This window comes from Protopterus annectens, chromosome 5.part0, assembly GCF_019279795.1.
Source record: "Protopterus annectens isolate FY-2018-M chromosome 5.part0, PAN1.0, whole genome shotgun sequence".
NCBI classification, from domain to species: Eukaryota; Metazoa; Chordata; order Ceratodontiformes; family Protopteridae; genus Protopterus; species Protopterus annectens.
In genome coordinates this window covers 514,166,840-514,187,896 of record NC_056735.1, presented here as the reverse complement: position 1 = coordinate 514,187,896, position 21,057 = coordinate 514,166,840, and the positions used below count along the sequence as shown (strand labels likewise).

General features: G+C 36.9%; 1 protein-coding gene across 3 annotated transcripts in view; it reads left to right on the top strand.

Moving 5' to 3' along the window:
• Positions 1-21,057, top strand: part of ROBO1 (roundabout guidance receptor 1) — a 1,916,411-nt gene that overhangs the window by 1,660,958 nt on the left and 234,396 nt on the right. For all 3 annotated transcript variants that reach the window (XM_044072442.1, XM_044072441.1, XM_044072443.1), the window contains one exon: positions 4,838-5,009. In XM_044072442.1, coding sequence (XP_043928377.1) covers positions 4,838-5,009 — 172 coding nt within the window. The remainder of the gene's footprint in view (positions 1-4,837; positions 5,010-21,057) is intronic.

The window sequence follows — 21,057 nt, the reverse complement described above, 5'->3', positions numbered from 1 at the left end:
TGGGGCATCCCCCCACAAGATGAGTATACAGTGAATAGTAGACACTCCTTGTATTGGGGCTGTACCCCCCACACCCCCTGTTAATTATATATACCAAATCCGTGATCGTAGTACGGTAGGGAATGGGCAGGTTCCCTTATACCTAAGTTACTGATAAGTAAGTACTATGTCCAGCTTCCTTTATGTCGGCTAACTATCATCGTTGATATAAATCCTTATGATGATATGGCCTTTTGATTAAAGGAAGTTTTGATGCTTAATGTTTGACGAATGTGCCATTTGATGATTAAACATAGACCACATCCACTTTCCCTGATAGACTTAGAGCATATTAACAACTTATGAATCATGCCCTACCTACAGTCAAGCCGAGTCATCCACAAAAGCCTACTTACCAACCTGTCCACAGATACAACTCCCTAATCCATCCATCCCTCTTCAGCATAGACAAAATCCTCCTCAAATACCACACATTACTAAGATACGTTAAATACAAAACTCCACACTCCAGTGCAAAAAAAAAATACCAAAACTACTTCTCCATAATATCAAAAACTCCATAGTCCACCCAAATAAACTAGTAGAGAGTGGAGATGTACACCCCAACCCTGACCCAGCACTAGCCTAAAAAAAAAAAAAAAAACACCCAACCCCCCCACATAAAAACTCCCCTCCTCAGCAACCCTGTAAAACACACCAAACCCATTTTCTTCCTTCATCTTACAAATATATAATCTCAAACACCTGTAGCATAGCATCTACAGTAAGATATCTGACCTTCACTCATGTCAACACCATAGCATCTACAGTAAGATATCTGACCTTCACTCATGTCAACACCGTAGCATCTACAGTAAGATATCTGACCTTCACTCATCTCAACACCTGTAGCATCTACAGTAAGTTATCTGACCTTCACTCATGTCAACACCATAGCATCTACAGTAAGATATCTGACCTTCACTCATGTCAACACCGTAGCATCTACAGTAAGATATCTGACCTTCACTCATGGATTGAATTCATCAACTCCACATCCTGGTTATTACTAAAACTTTGTTATTACCTGAAATTAAAGGTGAAGAAACTGTTCCTCTCGGTTATACTATCATTAGGAAAGACAGCTTAGGTAAAAGAGCTGGCGGCATGGCCACTTTAACAAACCTAACTCTACTCCTCATAATATTAACCTGTATCATTTGATTCAGCTGATACAGCAACCAGCCTGATTTGATAAAGTATCCAAAATCAACCAAATCTGAAAAAAATTAAACTAGCCGCACACTGTCAGAATCTCTCCATGATCATCACCCCACCAACATCAACAGAGAATATCAACTACTCCTCCGAAGACCAAATCTTATAGGCCTCATAACTCCATCAAATTGCACCTAGTGTGTAAAATGGAATGATTCCCCCTCTGCCTTCCTACCAGTCACTACAAGAGTCCTCTAATGCTCCATACTGGGGCCAATACTTTTCAGTATTTTCATTTATGACGTGCAAGGAATCAAAACTCTTCTTCTTTATTATATAATATGCTGACGACTCAACTTTAGTTTGTTCAATACCAGATCTTCTCACCTTAGAAACAATCACACTGGAAGCTTTCACCTCTATAGAAAACTGGCTAAATAAATCTCAATTGCTCTTAGCCCCCCCCCCCCAAAAAAAAATAAATAAATAAATAGCAGTCCTATTCCTTCCCAGAAACATAAATTAAAACAACACTGACCTTAATATTATTTTGTCAAACAACATGAAAATTGAAAGCATCACCAACACAAAATTACTTGGAGTTATTGATAATTTAAAAAGTAAAGTAAATAACATGTACCTGTTCAACTCTGACCTAAAGTATCACCTGGCAACTAATGAACTATCCAACTGTACCACACCTGCAGTTTGAAGTATGCAATCCTACCTCTGTCTTCTGTGGATACTATACAAGTGTATTAATATAGTATTTTTTATTTTACTTACAATGTCTTGAGGACATGTATTCCCTTAACCTGATATGTTTAATAAATTATGTTTGTTGACCATTTGCTTTGAAATACTTTGCAAATGGTGTTTGTTGACTGTTTTTCTTTTGAATTGTCAAAAATATAATTCTGTCCTCATTTTGGAACTAAAATATAATTCTGTCCTCATTTTGGAACTCTTCTCCAAACGCCTCAGATGAAAATAGGTATTTCAATTCCCAGGAGGACATTCCTGGTAAACAAAAGCAAATAAATAAATTTTCACACAGCTGGAAAGAGTAATTAAGCAGTCAGTTGAAAAAAAGTCATGAAAAGCATAAGTTCCATTCAGCTGAAGTTTTGTTAAAATAATTCACGAACAGGGAAAAGCAGTTGTAAACATCTGAACAGCTGCGGTATGCTGCTTTATTTTAAGTCTGCATCAACATTTTGTACAGAATATGACCCTTCACATGAGCCTTGTTTTTGTTGTTCTCTCTTGTTATTGCAAAACATCAGGCCATCTCCTGCAGAGCTCTTTTCCTCAGAGTGTGCCACTGTTCCTAGCCTCTGATTTCTTCAGGCTTGTCTTTCTTGGCAGTCATGATGAGAGACTGGATAGTCGCACATGCTTATTCAGCAGATTTATATTGCGATCACTTTCTGTTATATGACCTTGGTTGCTTGTAATAAAGCTAAGAGCAGAGAAATCACCTCATGTAGCAAAAAAAAAAAAAAAAAAAGACATTCTTAATGCACTTTTAAATGGGTCAGTGTCCATCAGCAAATGCTAGCTTACATCAGCATCCAGCTTTTGCCAAGGTTTGAGAACAAACATACTCAGCTACTAGAAACTATGCTTGGCAAGAATTCATATTTTGAATCTATTAACATAATCTGCCATTGCTAGATTCTGTGTAATTATTCTAAAATGGCTGGGACAGTACATTTATTTAGAGTTGCTGATGCAGGGGAGTAACAGATGATTAGTAAAATCCTTGCTTCATATCCCATGTATTAGGTTGGAATTAGAGACTTAGAGTTGTGTGCCCACTACCATATGTTGTGTATCGATTGCAGGAACGTAGACAAAAAACATCTGGCACCCTCAATTAACATTGTGTAAGCTGAAGTCCCATGGCAACAAACTCATAGAGCTTTATCTTTTCTGAAATGTTAAGTTCTTAGCAGCGAACCTTTGCCATGTTTTCCCACGTACATGTTCATTCCCTTACTTGTTTCAGCTCCCCATTCTCCAGTCACCATTAAGATAACTAGAAATTGTGACTCAAATGTAGATAAGGAAAAAAAGCTTGGATTAGTAAGCTGTAAAATACATAACATGTACTGACATTAGTAAATCATCCATTTGAGCACATACTGTGCTGAATCAGTCAGTCATTCGTGTAGAAGGAAATCCCATCCTGGAACACACACACTTGTGTTCAGGGGAATAGTTTTTGATGCCTTTGACCTTAAACTCCTTTTATTCATAGCTATAGACAGCTGCATACTAATGAATGTGTAGGTGGCAACAATTCGGATAGGATCCCGTTGTTTAGTGTTATACGCATAAAGATCATGGCCACCTTAGATATGTTATCTTTTGTGGTATTGTCCTTATTTCATATTTATCTGCCAGTACTAGTGATGTTTTTTTTTTTTGGGGGGGGTGAAAGCTCAATTTCTCATCCAGAAATCAAAAGTATTGAGTAGAATAACCTCTGCTAATCTCTGGAGTTGCTGTATGTGTTGGTCTCAAGTATTTCACTGCCTAAAAGAAAATGCATTGGAATTCCATTCCCTCCCTCTTCCCCAGGTTATTAAAGTCGTTAATTAAATTACTAAACCTTCCCTTCTCTGCACTTGTCTGTAAAAAGGTTCCATGCATTATACATTACTGGTCATTGATGTTCCCAGTAATTGAGTGCTTGGTTCATCACTGGCTTGCCCACACCTTGAGCTGTGTGCAGCATAGCATTGCAAGTAGCTTTATATTCCAGATTAAATCATACTGCAGGATCATAGGAATGCTTTTTATTCCAGATTAAATCATACTGCAAGATCACAGGAATGCTTTATATTCCAGATTAAATCATACTGCAGGATCACAGGAATGCTTTATATTCCAGATTAAATGATACTGCAGGATCACAGGAATTTAATCAGTCACACTGGTGAGTTATAAGTGTTTAATCATAAAATTGAAAATTGTCGATTTATTCTTGTGTCACTTTGAAAGTGAGTTGCTCTTTACATTATAGCAGCCCTTTTCATATGTTTTCCAAACAAACAATTCTTGTTTTGTCCAGCAGCTTGTAACCACAGAATGCACTGAGATGCATGTACATTCATGCAGTACCCCTTACAGAATGAGAAAGCAAGACATGTTTTCTCAGTCGTATTGTTTTTTCTGCATTCTAGTATAGTAATTTGCTAGTTCAAACCAAGTTAATGTGTTTATCTGTCTTAAGATAGAATGAAAAGGAGTGGTCCCTGTGAGCTACAGTGCTGACAGTGAGTACTGATTGTCATACCTCATATATTCAGGGTAATGCCTTCGCTTAATGTTTGAGTATTTGAGGCATGATGTTGGTTTTCTCCTGAAATAATGCAGATTGATCAGTAACTATACTTGAAAAAAAAAACGCTGAAAGGCAACTAACAGCATTAAATCTGAGTGGTTAAATTCCATTCTAAAGAAATAAAACTGGCTACTAAGTTCCACCAAGGCTATTGAACAGCATTCCACATGTTTTTCAATAAGTGATCACTTTTAAAGTATAAATCAGATGTGTAAAATGAAATGACCTAGAGTGTTATTACCTTTGATTAGCTTGCATCATTTTTGTTCTTATTTTCATTTGTTTCAGAACCTGCTTTTTTCGTACCAGCCTCCTCAGCCTTCCAGTAGATTCTCTGTCTCCCAGACTGGTGACCTCACTATCACAAACGTGCAGCGATCTGACGTGGGTTACTACAGTTGCCAGGCACTCAGCATTGCAGGAAGCATCATAACTAAGGCCTACCTGGAAGTTACTGATGGTACAGTAAACACATATAGGACTTTATTTTTCTGTGGTGTCTTTGTGTATGTGCATGTCCTTTTGTGTATACGTAAGATGGAAAGTGAGACATCTTGCTGAGGGATGAAGTATAATATGTCTTCAACTTTGTGTAAAATGCAACTTATTTCTTTAAAAATTCTTGGAATAATTAATCAGATAATTGGCTGTATTAGAATAAAGAAGAACAAAGCTGTAGCTTGGAAACTGGAAGGCAGGAAGTTAGTTCCTCAAGTGGAAGAATCATCACTGGTTAGAGCTGAGGCTTTGCCTGAAGGTTCATAGTTCCAGGAGTTGGAAGGCCTATATATAGCCTAAGCTAGATATGGTCCGAAGGAAGATCAAGAGAAGATTTTTCTGCAGAGTAAACCATTATAGCTGTGTCATTTTTCTCTCCCCTGTTGTTTGCTCCAGTAGAGTCTAGGCTGCTCTTTAAAATTGTGTCTTTTGTGTTGCATTCAGGCCTTCATCCTTCTCCTCCACTATGAATACAGATATAGTTTATTTTTATCCACCATTTTTCAAAATGAGCCTGATAGGACCTTGTCACTTGATCAAAATATTTACCCTCATCTCTACCCTATTGAAGTCATAAAATTCCTAAACTGTGACATGTGCCACTTCTTGGCCCACTCGTAATGATCGTACGCAGTTATCCTCTCACTCACGTTACAGCGTGTTCCTCTCTTGGTCAGTTTGACTTGCTGCAGCATTATAATCTCTTTGATGTGATGTAACGTAACCTTTCTGCACTGCACATTCCTTAGTCATGCAACAGAAAGAATATTTGCATTAACAAATAATTTATACTTTTGTTACCTTTAGTGGGGTCACTAAACCATCAGTGCTGCCCAGGCCCTTCAATGAAGTTTAGCAAAAATAGCTGAAAATAGCCCAACAAAACTACTGGCGAGAGTTCATGAAACAAATTATAAAGCCGATAACGCTAAGTACAGGTCTCCTGATGATCAGTGTAATAGAGGGAACCAAATACCAGTATGTGTGTAAATAAAACTAGGCAATGCAAAACTGATAGGAAAAGCTTAACATTAGCTGCCTTTACAGTGGTAGTTGAAATTGTTGCCAGAGTGTTTCTGCATTTTTCTGATCTCCGAGACAGCATAGAAGTGAAATCATCATTACGTTGCTCATCCTTTGAGATATTGCTTAAGACCACATTTGGCATACTGGTTAAGATCTTTGTCTCACATGTATAAGGTTCGATCCTGACAATGGGAGTGGTTTGAGCCCCTATTGGCCAGTGTGTGCCCACTATAAACCCAGCAGCCCAGAGTCAGTAAACGAATTGCCTATCGGTATACAGTTGCCCAGCTTGTGTACCTGTGATAGCTCTGTTGAGAGAAAGCTGGACATAAAACCTGTCAACCTGCCAAACTTGAATTAAGGACTGCATACTCGGTGTAGGTTCACTTAAAGGATAGAGCTTGGACGTGGATGACATGATAGTAAGGAATATGCTGGACATCCTGTATATCCAGACATCCTGTATATCCAGGAGGCAAGATAGAAGGTCCTTGCAGCAACGCCACTTGGCTTGTGAACCAGAGTCTACTGCTTAGGAGGAAGACAGGCTAGAAATGGTGTGGGTTGTGATAGTGAGGAAAGAGAGTACATTCAGACAGCAGTTGCAGGACCTAGTAGATAAAGCAGGACAACATGAATTAGTGTTGATAATGAGTGACGTGAATTCCCATATTGGGACAGACATAGGTGGGGTAACAGGAATAAAGAATGACAGGCCAGTCTAGATGTCTCTCTGGCAAATGGCTTGATGGTAGCCAGCACATTTCGGAAAGAGAGGCACTCACAAGATGACATTCAAAAGTTGTCAGCATACAATTCAGGTAGACTTCCTCATAGTATGAAAAGGGCACTGGGTTAGAATCAGTGATTGCAAAGTCAACCACAGTGAAACAGTCAGCCAACAGCAATTGCTACAATCAGCAAGCAGTAGTCCGAGAAGGCTCTGAGACCAAGCTGAAGACATGGAATATGACTGGAGAAAGAAAACACAACTGTTAAAGGAATTACTTAGGGCTCTAGTACCAAAAGAAGAGGAAATAGGTGGAGTTGAAGAAGAATGGCAACACCTCAAAACTGTGTAAGGACTACAGAACAGATATGCCAGGTATGGAAATAAGGTACAGAAGCAAACCTAGTGGTAGAGTGCAAAAGACTAGGAAGTCATCAAAAGAAAGAAAGGAGTGCAGGGAAAAGTGAGAGGAAAGTCACACAAGGCGAGGAAGGAATACTGGTTGGCTAACAAAGACTAAGAGAGGAGCTGTAATAACAAAGGTACCAGCTTCTGGAAAGTGACTCAGTGGATGGCACAAAGAATCCCAGTAGGTTGTAAGGCAAAGACAGAAATGTAAAGAAGATAATCATACGCCCTTCATAAGCAATGCCATCAACAACCTGCATCCCAGCCAACAGGGCATAAAAGGCAGATGAGAGGAGTGCTTCCAGCAGCGTCTGAATGAAGTTGTACTGCCTCAGAGAAGAAGATGAGCCCACCATAGAAGAAGTAAGAACAGCACTAAGGAAAGTAGCAAGCTGAGATGAGGCCAAAGTAGAAATTATCAAGATGTTGAGTGAGATAGTGAGAAATGACTTCTGAGCTTACTCATAGCAGTATGGAGAGAAACACGTATCCCAGATGACTGATGAATAAGTAAACTAGTGCCAGTGTTCAAAAACAAAGGGGGCATTCATAACTGTGGGCAGTACAGAGGTATCTAACTCCTATCACATTGCATGAACGTTCTAAAGGAGGTGACTGTTAAACAAATACACAGAGTAGTAGAAAGTAAGATGGGAGATGAGCAGTTTGAATTCAGATCAGGATGCAGCACAACTAACCTAGTGTTTGCAGTGAGACAGATAAATGAGAAGAAATTAGAAATGAGGGGAAAAAAAAAAAAAGAGTCCAACTGGGCATTTCTAGATTTGGAGACTACATATGACAAGGTTCAAAGAAAGCTGGTTTGGACAGTAGTGTGGTGGTTCAAAGTCCCAGAAACATTGGTAGAATTAGTGCAGGCTCTGTACAAGGACCCGATGATTCATGTATGAACAACGTTCAGCCTCCTAGAGGGGTTCCCAGTGGGAATGAGTGTGCATCAGGTTTCAGCTTTGAGCCCAGTGCTGTTCACACTGGCGATAGACTACATTAGCAAACAGATTTTAGGGGATGATATGCTGGAAATGTGGCATTGTAGGCAAGCTCTGAGTAAGAACTTCAGCAAACAGTAGTGGAATGGAATGCAACACTTAAAACTGAAAATAAGGTGTACAAAACAGTGGTGTGACCAGTACTACTGTATGTATGGTACAGAAATCTGGGCAATGAAGGCAGAACAGTTGAGGAAGCTAGACGTGATGGAAGTGAAATGCCTGAGATGAGTGGTAGGATGCACACTGTGGGACAGATGAAGAAATGAGGACATAAGATCAGAAGCTCCAGTTGCAGAAGAGGTCAAGGAGAACAGATTACAGTGGTTTGGGCAGATGTGCAGAAAATCACAAGACTCTCTGATGAGGAAGATTTGGGAGAGAGAGAAGTAGTAGTCAAGAGGAACTGAGGGCATCCAGCAAAGTGGTGGATGGATTCTGTGAAAGAAGACCTGTGACAGTTGGGCATGAATGTTGAAGAAGGTAGAATAATGGCATTGGAAAGAGAGATGGCAATAACTGACACAATATTTAAACCCCTTGTAGGAAATTGTGGTTGATGGTGATGATGACATGTCAGAGTGGCCCGGAGTACTGGGATACATGATGTCTTAAATTTATGCAGGAGACATTTTGAATCACTGAGTGCAAAAAAAGGGAAGGCAGTTTAGAAATTAGATGTTAACAACGCATACATAAAGGAGGCAACACTGCTCGGTACCGCAACATGTGTGCTCTAGCAGAAACTGGAACATGAAGATGTAGTGTATTCACATACACAGCCAAGATACTAACCTATAATATTTAATCAAGAATAACCACATGCACGTAACACCTGTCCCATCTATTATCTGCTTTAAGGCAGCATTTTTGATTGACTGTAAGGAGCAAAACTTTTCCAGAATGACTGTACTCCAGAAGGATCTCAGTACCCAGCTATCATGTAAATCCAAAAAGTTGAGAAATACCTTGATCAGTGACTTTCATAAGAGCACCATACATAATCTATTTTCAGTTTCAGAACAGCAGGATGCATAATATTGCATTGTAGGGCAGCATAGGTGGGTGTCTAATACTGTTATATCATGATGTCTGTTATATCACTTCTTTTTTTCTAATACTTAATGCAGAGGTGTAGAATTTGGAGTTCAATTTCCTTTCCTTCAAATTTAACCTTTGGCTTGACCCCAAATCTTAATCGATCTTTTTGTAGTTCATCACTTTCAGTGTAGTAGGCCTATGATATTTCAACCCATATGAGTGTATTATGTTCGTGAACAGTGCACCTGCTCAGTATGATATTTCTCTGTTTGTGACAGTGAGCCTTTCATTTTGCAAATAGGATACATAGATACTGTGTTGCACCTCACCAAGCCCTAAAAGGATTTTTTTTTCTTCTGACGTGTAGCTTCAAAGCCTTTTTCATTTTGTCCTATATTTTATTTTATTACTTAACTTTATGGAGAGTCTATTTCTGAAGTTACTGCATGCTAGAGAAAATGAAATCTAAATGTATAGGAGCATCTATTGAAAAATGTTATCCATGACATGAAAGATGGATTCTTTGACCTTACATGTATCACCACATTTTGTATCCAAAGAATCAGTCAACCGTAGAATCTGCATTATGTACTCTTTTAACAATTCTGATATCTTGTAAGGTTTGGCAGCTCTAAGTGATGCTTTAGAAGTTTCAGAAAATTGTAACGTTTGTACCTGGTCTGCCTTTATCATTTGGATTATTGTGGCTGTTGAGGAAACAATGGGAGGGCATAGCTCCTCCCTTATCCCCCTGTTTTCCCACATTGAATAAACTTTGAAGAATTGTGTAGAAGCTGGATTTTCTAAAAATTTATCCCTGATAAATTCTGGCTGTGGAGTCGATCAAAAAACTGTTTTGAAGGGCTCTATAAGCAATCAGCTGGAGGAGCATAGAAGCTGTAAGGGAAGGAACATTTTGGGACCAGTCTAATTTCTATATTATAGTCTCTTCAGCTTGTTAAAAAAGGACAACTTAAAAGTGTAGTGTTCTTTTTAATTAATTTATTTACATATTCATTCCTTGATTTTCTGATATACTCTTTATCCTGTTTAGCATTTTGGGGGAGTAGACCCTGTCCTAGAAAGCAAGGAGCATAAGGCAGAGAACCAGCTGATCATAGAATTCACACACACACACACACACACACACCTGTGGGTAATATAAAGTATCTGTTCATCTTTTAGCATGTCTGTGATGTTCGAGAAAACAAAAATAGTAAACCCAGTGAAAATCATGTTGTCATAGGAAGAGCATGTGAATTCCATACAGACTGTATCCCAGCTGGCAGTAAGTCCAGAAAATGAAGCTGCATGAATAAGTAGTGATACCTGCAGCACAATGTGTTTTCACAAGATATAATGTCTAAATACAATGCTGTAGTATTTCTCCAAGTCTGACTAGCACTCTCACTATTATTGTAAGGTAATATTTTCATTGCTACTCTACTGAATTGCAATTTCTAGGTTTTTTACCTAATCAAACCTGATTGTTGTGAAATTGTACAACTTGCTTTCTGCTATAGCCTGTAAACAGTTACTAACATGTTTTATGCAATGTCTTTCTGTTTGTACCTTGGAGCTTTTCTCCCCAGGCCTCCGCTGAAAATGGACATGTATCCAGTCGGACTATCCCAGTCAACAAATGTAAAATAAATAAAAAAATAAATAAAATATGTCATTTTAAAAAGTGATTTTTATGCGTCCAGATTCTGCATTTTATCTCAGCATAATATGCATTTTTTACTGCATGCTTATTAGCCTACAGTAAAATTGATTCTGTTTTCAGTATTTAGAAAAAAATGGTACAAAGTTAAGTATCTGATTAAGAATCTTCTGTGCTTAATCACGTGTATTATATTTATAAAGTAATCAGTACCTTTGTGTGTGTTCTACAATCACTGTAAATATAATTAAATCAAATGAGGTGATCACTGTTTCTATTGTGATTATAGTCTTCCTCTTACAAATGTTGTCATATTACAGTTATACTCAGGTTTTATTACCTCCTCTGCATTGTTTTCATGATTAAAATTTCAAAAGTGAGGAGGATAGTTTAGTGTCGTATACGCTACGAGCAAAGGAGAAAGCTAGTAAATATGGTGTCTGAGGCAGACTCAGCTGGATTTGCATTGTTAATGAAGTATGAAACAATAGTGGCTCTTAGTGATACTGTAATACTGATTCTTGAGCCAGGGAAGGCCTGCCTCTGTCACGATCCAAGGTTTCCTTCAACAGATTGTGTCAGTCTGCCATACTAGAGAGGGCTGCATTAAAAACAGGAGACTAGTTTTTGTTTCAAAATATTGTTGTTTGTCCTGTATAGGTTTGTCAAAACTCTCATGTAACCTTATTGTAAAGATTATAAATGTCATACATTTTGGAATATGGTATGGATACTTTTGAATGATAATTATAAACTCATTTCTACCAGCGATTCTGTTATGTATGCAGATATTTTTCTTCATAGCTTTCTCCTGTACCATATTATTCCATGATGTTTGTTACAGGTCAGGCATAAAGAATATTTTGCAGTTAAAGTAATGCAGGAGTAAATATGCCTTAATTTATGAATTTTTATGTAAAATAATGAATGAATTTAATATTTCTTAAAGGCAAAATGTTGCTGTCCAAGCAAACAAAGACAAGGACCCAACAATGGAAAAGCACCCTCCTTAGCCTTAATAGGCAAATAAGAAAACTTGTCAAATCCTCCAAGAGCTCCTTTGAGAGAAAGCTAGCAAGTAGTGCCAAAGATAACCGTAAGGTATTTTACAGTTATGTATGTAACCTAAAGGGTAGGACCCAAACATGTGCAGAACTGGTGGCCAACAGTATTACACTCATTGACCCGACAGAGATAGTGAACCTGCTAACAGATAGGTTTGGCAAAAATGTCGCTCACATATCCCCCTCCTAACTTACAACAAACCCTCCCCCAAACTCCCCCCCAGCTTACATATCTGAAGAGCAGATCCTTAATGCCCTGTCCAAGGCAAAGAGCACGGCCTCTATGGGACCAGATGACATACCAGGCTGTCTTCTAAACAGGCTAAAGCATGAACTAGCATCACTACGAAGGTACCCTTTTTAATCTTAGCCTAACCACAAGCTTTATTCCTACAGAATGGAGAACAGCTACAGTTATTCTCCTCCACAAAGGTGGCCTAGCAACAGACCTAGGGAATTGCAGACCCATAAGTCTGACCAGCCTCATCTGTAAGGCCTTGGAACCCTGGATCCTACATAAATTGGCTTTTTTAAGGGCAGATGCTGTTAAATCTGTTGGCTTTATTTCAAAATGTGACCTAGGTCATTGAAGAGGGTAAATCTGTGCATACACCATACCTGCTTTTGACAGAATCCCACATTCAGGCATTACCGATAAACTTAGCAAATTGAATGAAAACCCCTTCGTTATAAGATGGGTTGCCAACTGGCTCACAAACTGGGCACACACTATCAAAGTGGGTAATTCCACATCATCCAGTAGACCTGTTACCAACAGGATGCCACAGGGGTCAGTCCTGAGCTCCCTATTGTTTGGTATATACTTCACAGAAGAAAACTAGAGGGTTGTAGCTAACAAAGTTTGCAGACGACTGCAAATTAGGAGCAATCATTGAATCCCCAAATGATGTTGGCATTGGACGGTGCAGTGGTGCAGCGGTAGTGTTGTCACCTCATAGCAAGAGGTTCTCCAGTTCAATTCTCAGCTGGAGTGCCTTCTGTGTGGAGTCTGCATATCCTCCCTGCATTCATGTCTGTTTTCTCCGGGTGCTACAGTTTCCTCCCACGTTACAAAGCCATACGTCTGGAGCATTTCTCCCCAGGCCTTCGCTGAAAATTGGCTTTGTTCCAAGTCGGGCTTTCCTGGTAAACAAATGATAAATAAATAAATGTCATTATACTCCAGGATGATCTCACACAGACCAACAACTGGTGTATTAGTCACAGGTCTCAAACTGAATGCAAAGAAATGCATCATCACTCGCTTCGGCACAAACAACGTCCCTTCACACTATCAAATCAATAACAATACCCTAAGTACCCATGAAGTGGTAAAGGACCTGGGATCACAGGTTGACCACAACCTTCACTTCGACCACCACATATCTACCATTGTACAAAACTTTGGCGTTGAACAGGTACGCTATAACGCCTTACTTAGGAATCACTGGTACAGCAATACTAAAGCAGTCTCTGCTCACAGAATAAAATTAGTCCAATGGTAAAAAATGAAGACCAGAATTTATTTAGTACAAGGTTTAGCGCTTTCACCTACAAAACGTAGGCTTCCTCAGAACAATTGAATTAACTCCTCTAAACATTTAAATACTTGATTTTGGCGCCAATATTTAAAAAACATTTAAAGAGACATTCACATAAAAATAAGCCACATAAATACATTCACCTATAAATACTACATATATATATACTCCTATACTTTCACTTAGATGTATATATAAGGCTAAATATATAACCTCCAAATGAAGATAAAATAAAATTAAATTAGATTAATAACTTACATACTGAACATTAATCAAACAAAACAATTGATATTAATACACAACAAGCTAAATCTAATTAATACTAGTGTAAAATTAAGTACATTCTAAAAGAGTTTTAGTGGAAATAAAGTCATTAAGGCCAGGGGGGGTGGTAGCATCTGTAAATATTTGCCAATAACTCTCCTTAAATGCTAATCTACTTTTCATATTCCCACCCCTGGGATTACTTTTAATGACTTCTAAAATACCAAATTTGAACTGATGTTCATTGCCCTTAATCATAACGTGTCTTGCCAAGGCATTTTTCTCATCCTTCTTCTTCATACAATATGTATGAGCATATATTCTCTTTTTAAAATTTTGTTCCGTCTTACCTATATAGTAAGCGGAACATATATTACACTTGGCAATATACACTAAAAATTTGGTATTACAATTTCCCTTTTTAAAAAATAAGGTGGTTTTGTTATAATTGTCCAACCTTAATTCATCTGTTTCAATAATAAAATTGCACTGATTACAATGTCCACATTTGCTAGTATGTGTCTTGAATTCCTTATCTGTCCTTCTGCTACCCCTTTCCAAAATGTTTTTTAAATTCTGCCCCATTTTATATACCACAATAGGTTTAGGTCCTATAATTCCTGGTAGCTCTTCCTTTGACATTAATGTATACCAGTATTTGTTTAATATATGTTTTACTTTATTACTATATGGTCCATATTCAACTATACATGCCCTTTCGTATGACTTAATACAGGTCTTATTTGACTCAACTACTAAATTCTGTTGTATTTCTTTGTATTTGTTACCTAAGAGGGGAATAATGTCCCTTCCCCATCTGTTAAATAGTTCATTACTAATATCTTTCATCATTTCCTTGTCATAACCTCTCTCTGTAAACAAGGATGTGATAAATCCAACTTCTTTTATTAATTCTTCCTTACTGGATGTCATTCTTAAGGCCCGAATACATTGGCCTTTGTAAATATTTCTTTTGGTCTTACTAGGATGACAGCTGGTATATTCTACATAGGAATTAGTAAATGTTTCCTTCCGATGTATTTTGGACTGGAACCCCAAGTCTGTTCTAACTACAAGAGTATCTAAATATGGTACACCTTTAGTACTACTGTGCGATGTAAATTTCAAATAATTACTACTCCCATTTATATATTCTAGGAATTTTAAATAAGAGTCATGATTCCCTTCCCATATTATATAAATATCGTCAAGGAAGCGTGAGTAGTATTTGATCTTACTAAAAAAATGACTTTTGAATATAATCTTCTCTTCCCAATTTAGCATCACAAGATTAGCGTATATGGGGGCACAAGCGGCCCCCATAGCCACCCTTGATTTGTCTATAAATTTCTCCTTCATAATACACAAAGTTGTTATCCAATACTATAGACATAAGGTCATTGACCAACATATTTCTCTCATTAGTTAACTTACTATGTGAGATGACACTCTCCAAAAAGGCTTCTAAGCCTTCTTCCTTAGGAATACACATAAATAAGTCAATGACATCAATTGATGCAAAAATTAGTTCTTGTTCGCTTAAATAAGTGGGATAATTCTGTAAAAATTGCCACGAATCTTCAACCATATGGTTAACATTATCATAAATATGTTTTAATAAATGATCAATAGCTACCCCTAATGGATAGGTTTTGGATTTGCTACCCGATATTATTGGTCTAAAGGGTGGGTCACTCAAATTTTTGTGTAATTTAGGAATGCCCACCATGGTAGCCAAAAGGGGTGTGTCGACTCTCAAGTAATTATATAACTCTTCTGTTATCCCATTATCCAAAAGGAATTCCTCTATAAATAGATCAATTCTCCTATATGCTATATTTAGTTCGTTCAGGGAAATAGTCTCGTAATTCCCTGATTCGTGCAAAATACTATGAATTTTGTTGTTGTAAGTCATTTTATCATAAATAACTACCCCACCCCCCTTGTCCGGCTTCATGACCCTAATACTATCACTAGTATATAACTCCTCTAATACATTCAGTTCTTCTTTAGTTAAGTTACTTTTAGGTTTTTTTCGCCTTTTATTCATGGTGTACAAGTCATGAGTTACTAATTTCTCATATCTACATACATCCTGATTCATTACTGGCATATAACTACTTTTCTTTTTTAACATGTCACTCGGTCCTTTGTTAACACTACTATTGTCTTTGAACATTATAGCTAAATTCAACTTTCTAATATATTTTTTTAATTCACATATGCTATCAACTATCCTAAATCCTGTAATAGGAATGTATTTCATTCCTTTGGATAGCAAGCTAAAATGTGCCTTACTCAATGTCATACTAGTATAATTAAAAATCTGAAAGTTGGAATATTTATTCACTATTCCTTCATGAGAAGTAATGATAGCATCTTTGTTCAGCAGTAGTAGACCCTGCTCTTTGAATCTGCTGTGGCTGATTTAAATTTCTTTTCCTCCAGGTGTTCTGTTTCGACCACCTGTTTTCCTGTCTGATCCATCCTTGTTGAAAATTTTCATTATCAATTGTTCTTCTATCATAAGTCTCCTGTCTATCTGGGACTTTGTGAAATGACTTATTCCAGTTATATGCCCTTCCTGTTTTATACTGTTCTGCATCTCTAGTAAACTTCTTATTCTTTCTTTCAAATGCTTGGTGTGTTCTGCCTTCCGCTAGTTCAAACTGTCTGTTGTATAAATTTTCCCATTCTTTAAACAATAAATCTGATACAATAGTGGCATTCATTTGATCAACATCATTTAACATATTGCATAATTTAATATCATTAAACTTGATTAATTTTTTCATAAATTCTATACCAAAACTGTCAAATAATTTGTTTAATTCATTCTCATATTCCTTATTAATTACTACTCCCATGGGTACTTTAAAAAAACGTAACCCCATAGGTACCATTTCGGTTTCTATACAGTGTGATAAATATGCATTGTCCAACTTAATTGAATTAATAATATTTAGTTTTTTCCCAAATTCATATATCAGTTCTTTTAATGACCCCTTGCCCTTTAAATTGCCATAATTAATATTCCTTTTATTCCTATTGCCATCAAAATTACAGTCGCTCTCTATAAAGTCTTTAAACAAGCATCTACTTTGTTCAGCGACCAACTTTTCAGTAATTTTTCCAGCATTGTTAATGTAAACAGTACCTTTAGTTGGAATGTTGTTATCAGCAGCGTTGGCATAAGTGCGCATATTCTGACTAAATTTGGGACGTGTACCCACTCTTTTGGCTTCCTCGACTGGATTGCCAAAAGAAAAATCAAAAGTAAACTCCGTAGGTGCAAGTCTGCTATTCACATCATGGCTAGCACCGGTTGAAATGGGTAAATCAATACAATTTCCAGATTTGACACATACTCTTTGACCATTCGGTATTTCCGGAGATGAAGTCAGAATAATGTCCCTAGAAGAATTAGCTGACACGTCTTGTTTTACCATTCGGTTCCTTTCCCTTTCATCAGCTCTCTCTCCAATCCTCGTAGCTGCAGCACAACTGTTGTTACCGGTATTCCGGTGTTGTTTAATCTCAGTGACTTCCGCTCCGCCTTCGGTATGACTGGCTCTCCCTCCGCTCTGCATCCAATTGGTAACAGCTTCCATAAGCTTACTCACTTCTCCCCTGAGTGTTTTTACCTCCTCACGTAACTCCGACAGTTCTTCTGGTCGATTGGCGGAGCGGAAGTCACTGAGATTAAACAACGCCGGAATACCGGTAATAACAGTTGTGCTGCAGTTACGAGGATTGGAGAGAGAGCTGATGAAAGGGAAAGGAACCGAACGGTAAAACACGATGTGTCAGCTAATTCTTCTAAGGACATTATTCTGACTTCATCTCCGGAAATACCGAATGGTCAAAGAGTATACGTCAAACCTGGAAATTGTATTGATTTACCCATTTCAACCGGTGCTAGCCATGATGTGAATAGCAGACTTGCACCTACGGAGTTTACTTTTGATTTTTCTTTTGGCAATCCAGTCGAGGAAGCCAAAAGAGTGGGTACACGTCCCAAATTTAGTCAGAATATGCGCACATATGCCAACGCTGCTGATAACATTCCAACTAAAGGTACTGTTAACATTAATAATGCTGGAAAAATTACTGAAAAGTTGGTCGCTGAACAAAGTAGATGCTTGTTTAAAGACTTTATAGAGAGCGACTGTAATTTTGATGGCAATAGGAACAAAAGGAATATTAATTATGGCAATTTAAAGGGCAAGGGGTCATTAAAAGAACTGATATATGAATTTGGGAAAAAACTTAATATTATTAATTCAATCAAGTTGGACAATGCATATTTATCACACTGTATAGAAACCGGAATGGTACCTATGGGTTTACGTTTTTTTAAAGTACCCATGGGAGTAGTAATTAACAAGGAATACGAAAATGAATTAAACAAATTATTTGACAGTTTTGGTATAGAATTTATGAAAAAATTAATCAAGTTTAATGATATTAAATTATGCAATATGTTAAATGATGTTGATCAAATGAATGCCACTATTGTATCAGATTTATTGTTTAAAGAATGGGAAAATTTATACAACAGACAGTTTGAACTAGCGGAAGGCAGAACACACCAAGCATTTGAAAGAAAGAATAAGAAGTTTACTAGAGATGCAGAACAGTATAAAACAGGAAGGGCATATAACTGGAATAAGTCATTTCACAAAGTCCCAGATAGACAGGATACTTATGATAGAAGAACAATTGATAATGAAAATTTTCAACAAGGATGGATCAGACAGGAAAACAGGTGGTCGAAACAGAACACCTGGAGGAAAAAAGAAATTTAAATCAGCCACAGCAGATTCAAAGAGCAGGGTCTACTACTTCGTTGAACAAAGATGCTATCATTACTTCTCATGAAGGAATAGTGAATAAATATTCCAACTTTCAGATTTTTAATTATACTAGTATGACATTGAGTAAGGCACATTTTAGCTTGCTATCCAAAGGAATGAAATACATTCCTATTACAGGATTTAGGATAGTTGATAGCATATGTGAATTAAAAAAATATATTAGAAAGTTGAATTTAGCTATAATGTTCAAAGACAATAGTAGTGTTAACAAAGGACCGAGTGACATGTTAAAAAAGAAAAGTAGTTATATGCCAGTAATGAATCAGGATGTATGTAGATATGAGAAATTAGTAACTCATGACTTGTACACCATGAATAAAAGGCGAAAAAAACATAAAAGTAACTTAACTAAAGAAGAACTGAATGTATTAGAGGAGTTATATACTAGTGATAGTATTAGGGTCATGAAGCCGGACAAGGGGGGTGGGGTAGTTATTTATGATAAAATGACTTACAACAACAAAATTCATAGTATTTTGCACGAATCAGGGAATTATGAGACTATTTCCCTGAACGAACTAAATATAGCATATAGGAGAATTGATCTATTTATAGAGGAATTCCTTTTGGATAATAGGATAACAGAAGAGTTATATAATTACTTGAGAGTCGACACACCCCTTTTGGCTACCATGGTGGGCATTCCTAAATTACACAAAAATTTGAGTGACCCACCCTTTAGACCAATAATATCGGGTAGCAAATCCAAAACCTATCCATTAGGGGTAGCTATTGATCATTTATTAAAACATATTTATGATAATGTTAACCATATGGTTAAAGATTCGTGGCAATTTTTACAGAATTATCCCACTTATTTAAGCGAACAAGAACTAATTTTTGCATCAATTGATGTCATTGACTTATTTATGTGTATTCCTAAGGAAGAAGGCTTAGAAGCCTTTTTGGAGAGTGTCATCTCACATAGTAAGTTAACTAATGAGAGAAATATGTTGGTCAATGACCTTATGTCTATAGTATTGGATAACAACTTTGTGTATTATGAAGGAGAAATTTATAGACAAATCAAGGGTGTGGCTATGGGGGCCGCTTGTGCCCCCATATACGCTAATCTTGTGATGCTAAATTGGGAAGAGAAGATTATATTCAAAAGTCATTTTTTTAGTAAGATCAAATACTACTCACGCTTCCTTGACGATATTTATATAATATGGGAAGGGAATCATGACTCTTATTTAAAATTCCTAGAATATATAAATGGGAGTAGTAATTATTTGAAATTTACATCGCACAGTAGTACTAAAGGTGTACCATATTTAGATACTCTTGTAGTTAGAACAGACTTGGGGTTCCAGTCCAAAATACATCGGAAGGAAACATTTACTAATTCCTATGTAGAATATACCAGCTGTCATCCTAGTAAGACCAAAAGAAATATTTACAAAGGCCAATGTATTCGGGCCTTAAGAATGACATCCAGTAAGGAAGAATTAATAAAAGAAGTTGGATTTATCACATCCTTGTTTACAGAGAGAGGTTATGACAAGGAAATGATGAAAGATATTAGTAATGAACTATTTAACAGCTGGGGAAGGGACATTATTCCCCTCTTAGGTAACAAATACAAAGAAATACAACAGAATTTAGTAGTTGAGTCAAATAAGACCTGTATTAAGTCATACGAAAGGGCATGTATAGTTGAATATGGACCATATAGTAATAAAGTAAAACATATATTAAACAAATACTGGTATACATTAATGTCAAAGGAAGAGCTACCAGGAATTATAGGACCTAAACCTATTGTGGTATATAAAATGGGGCAGAATTTAAAAAACATTTTGGAAAGGGGTAGCAGAAGGACAGATAAGGAATTCAAGACACATACTAGCAAATGTGGACATTGTAATCAGTGCAATTTTATTATTGAAACAGATGAATTAAGGTTGGACAATTATAACAAAACCACCTTATTTTTTAAAAAGGGAAATTGTAATACCAAATTTTTAGTGTATATTGCCAAGCGTAATATATGTTCCGCTTACTATATAGGTAAGACGGAACAAAATTTTAAAAAGAGAATATATGCTCATACATATTGTATGAAGAAGAAGGATGAGAAAAATGCCTTGGCAAGACACGTTATGATTAAGGGCAATGAACATCAGTTTAAATTTGGTATTTTAGAAGTCATTAAAAGTAATCCCAGGGGTGGGAATATGAAAAGTAGATTAGCATTTAAGGAGAGTTATTGACAAATATGTACAGATGCTACCACCCCCCCTGGCCTTAATGACTTTATTTCCACTAAAACTCTTTTAGAATGTACTTAATTTTACACTAGTATTAATTAGATTTAGCTTGTTGTGTATTAATATCAATTGTTTTGTTTGATTAATGTTCAGTATGTAAGTTATTAATCTAA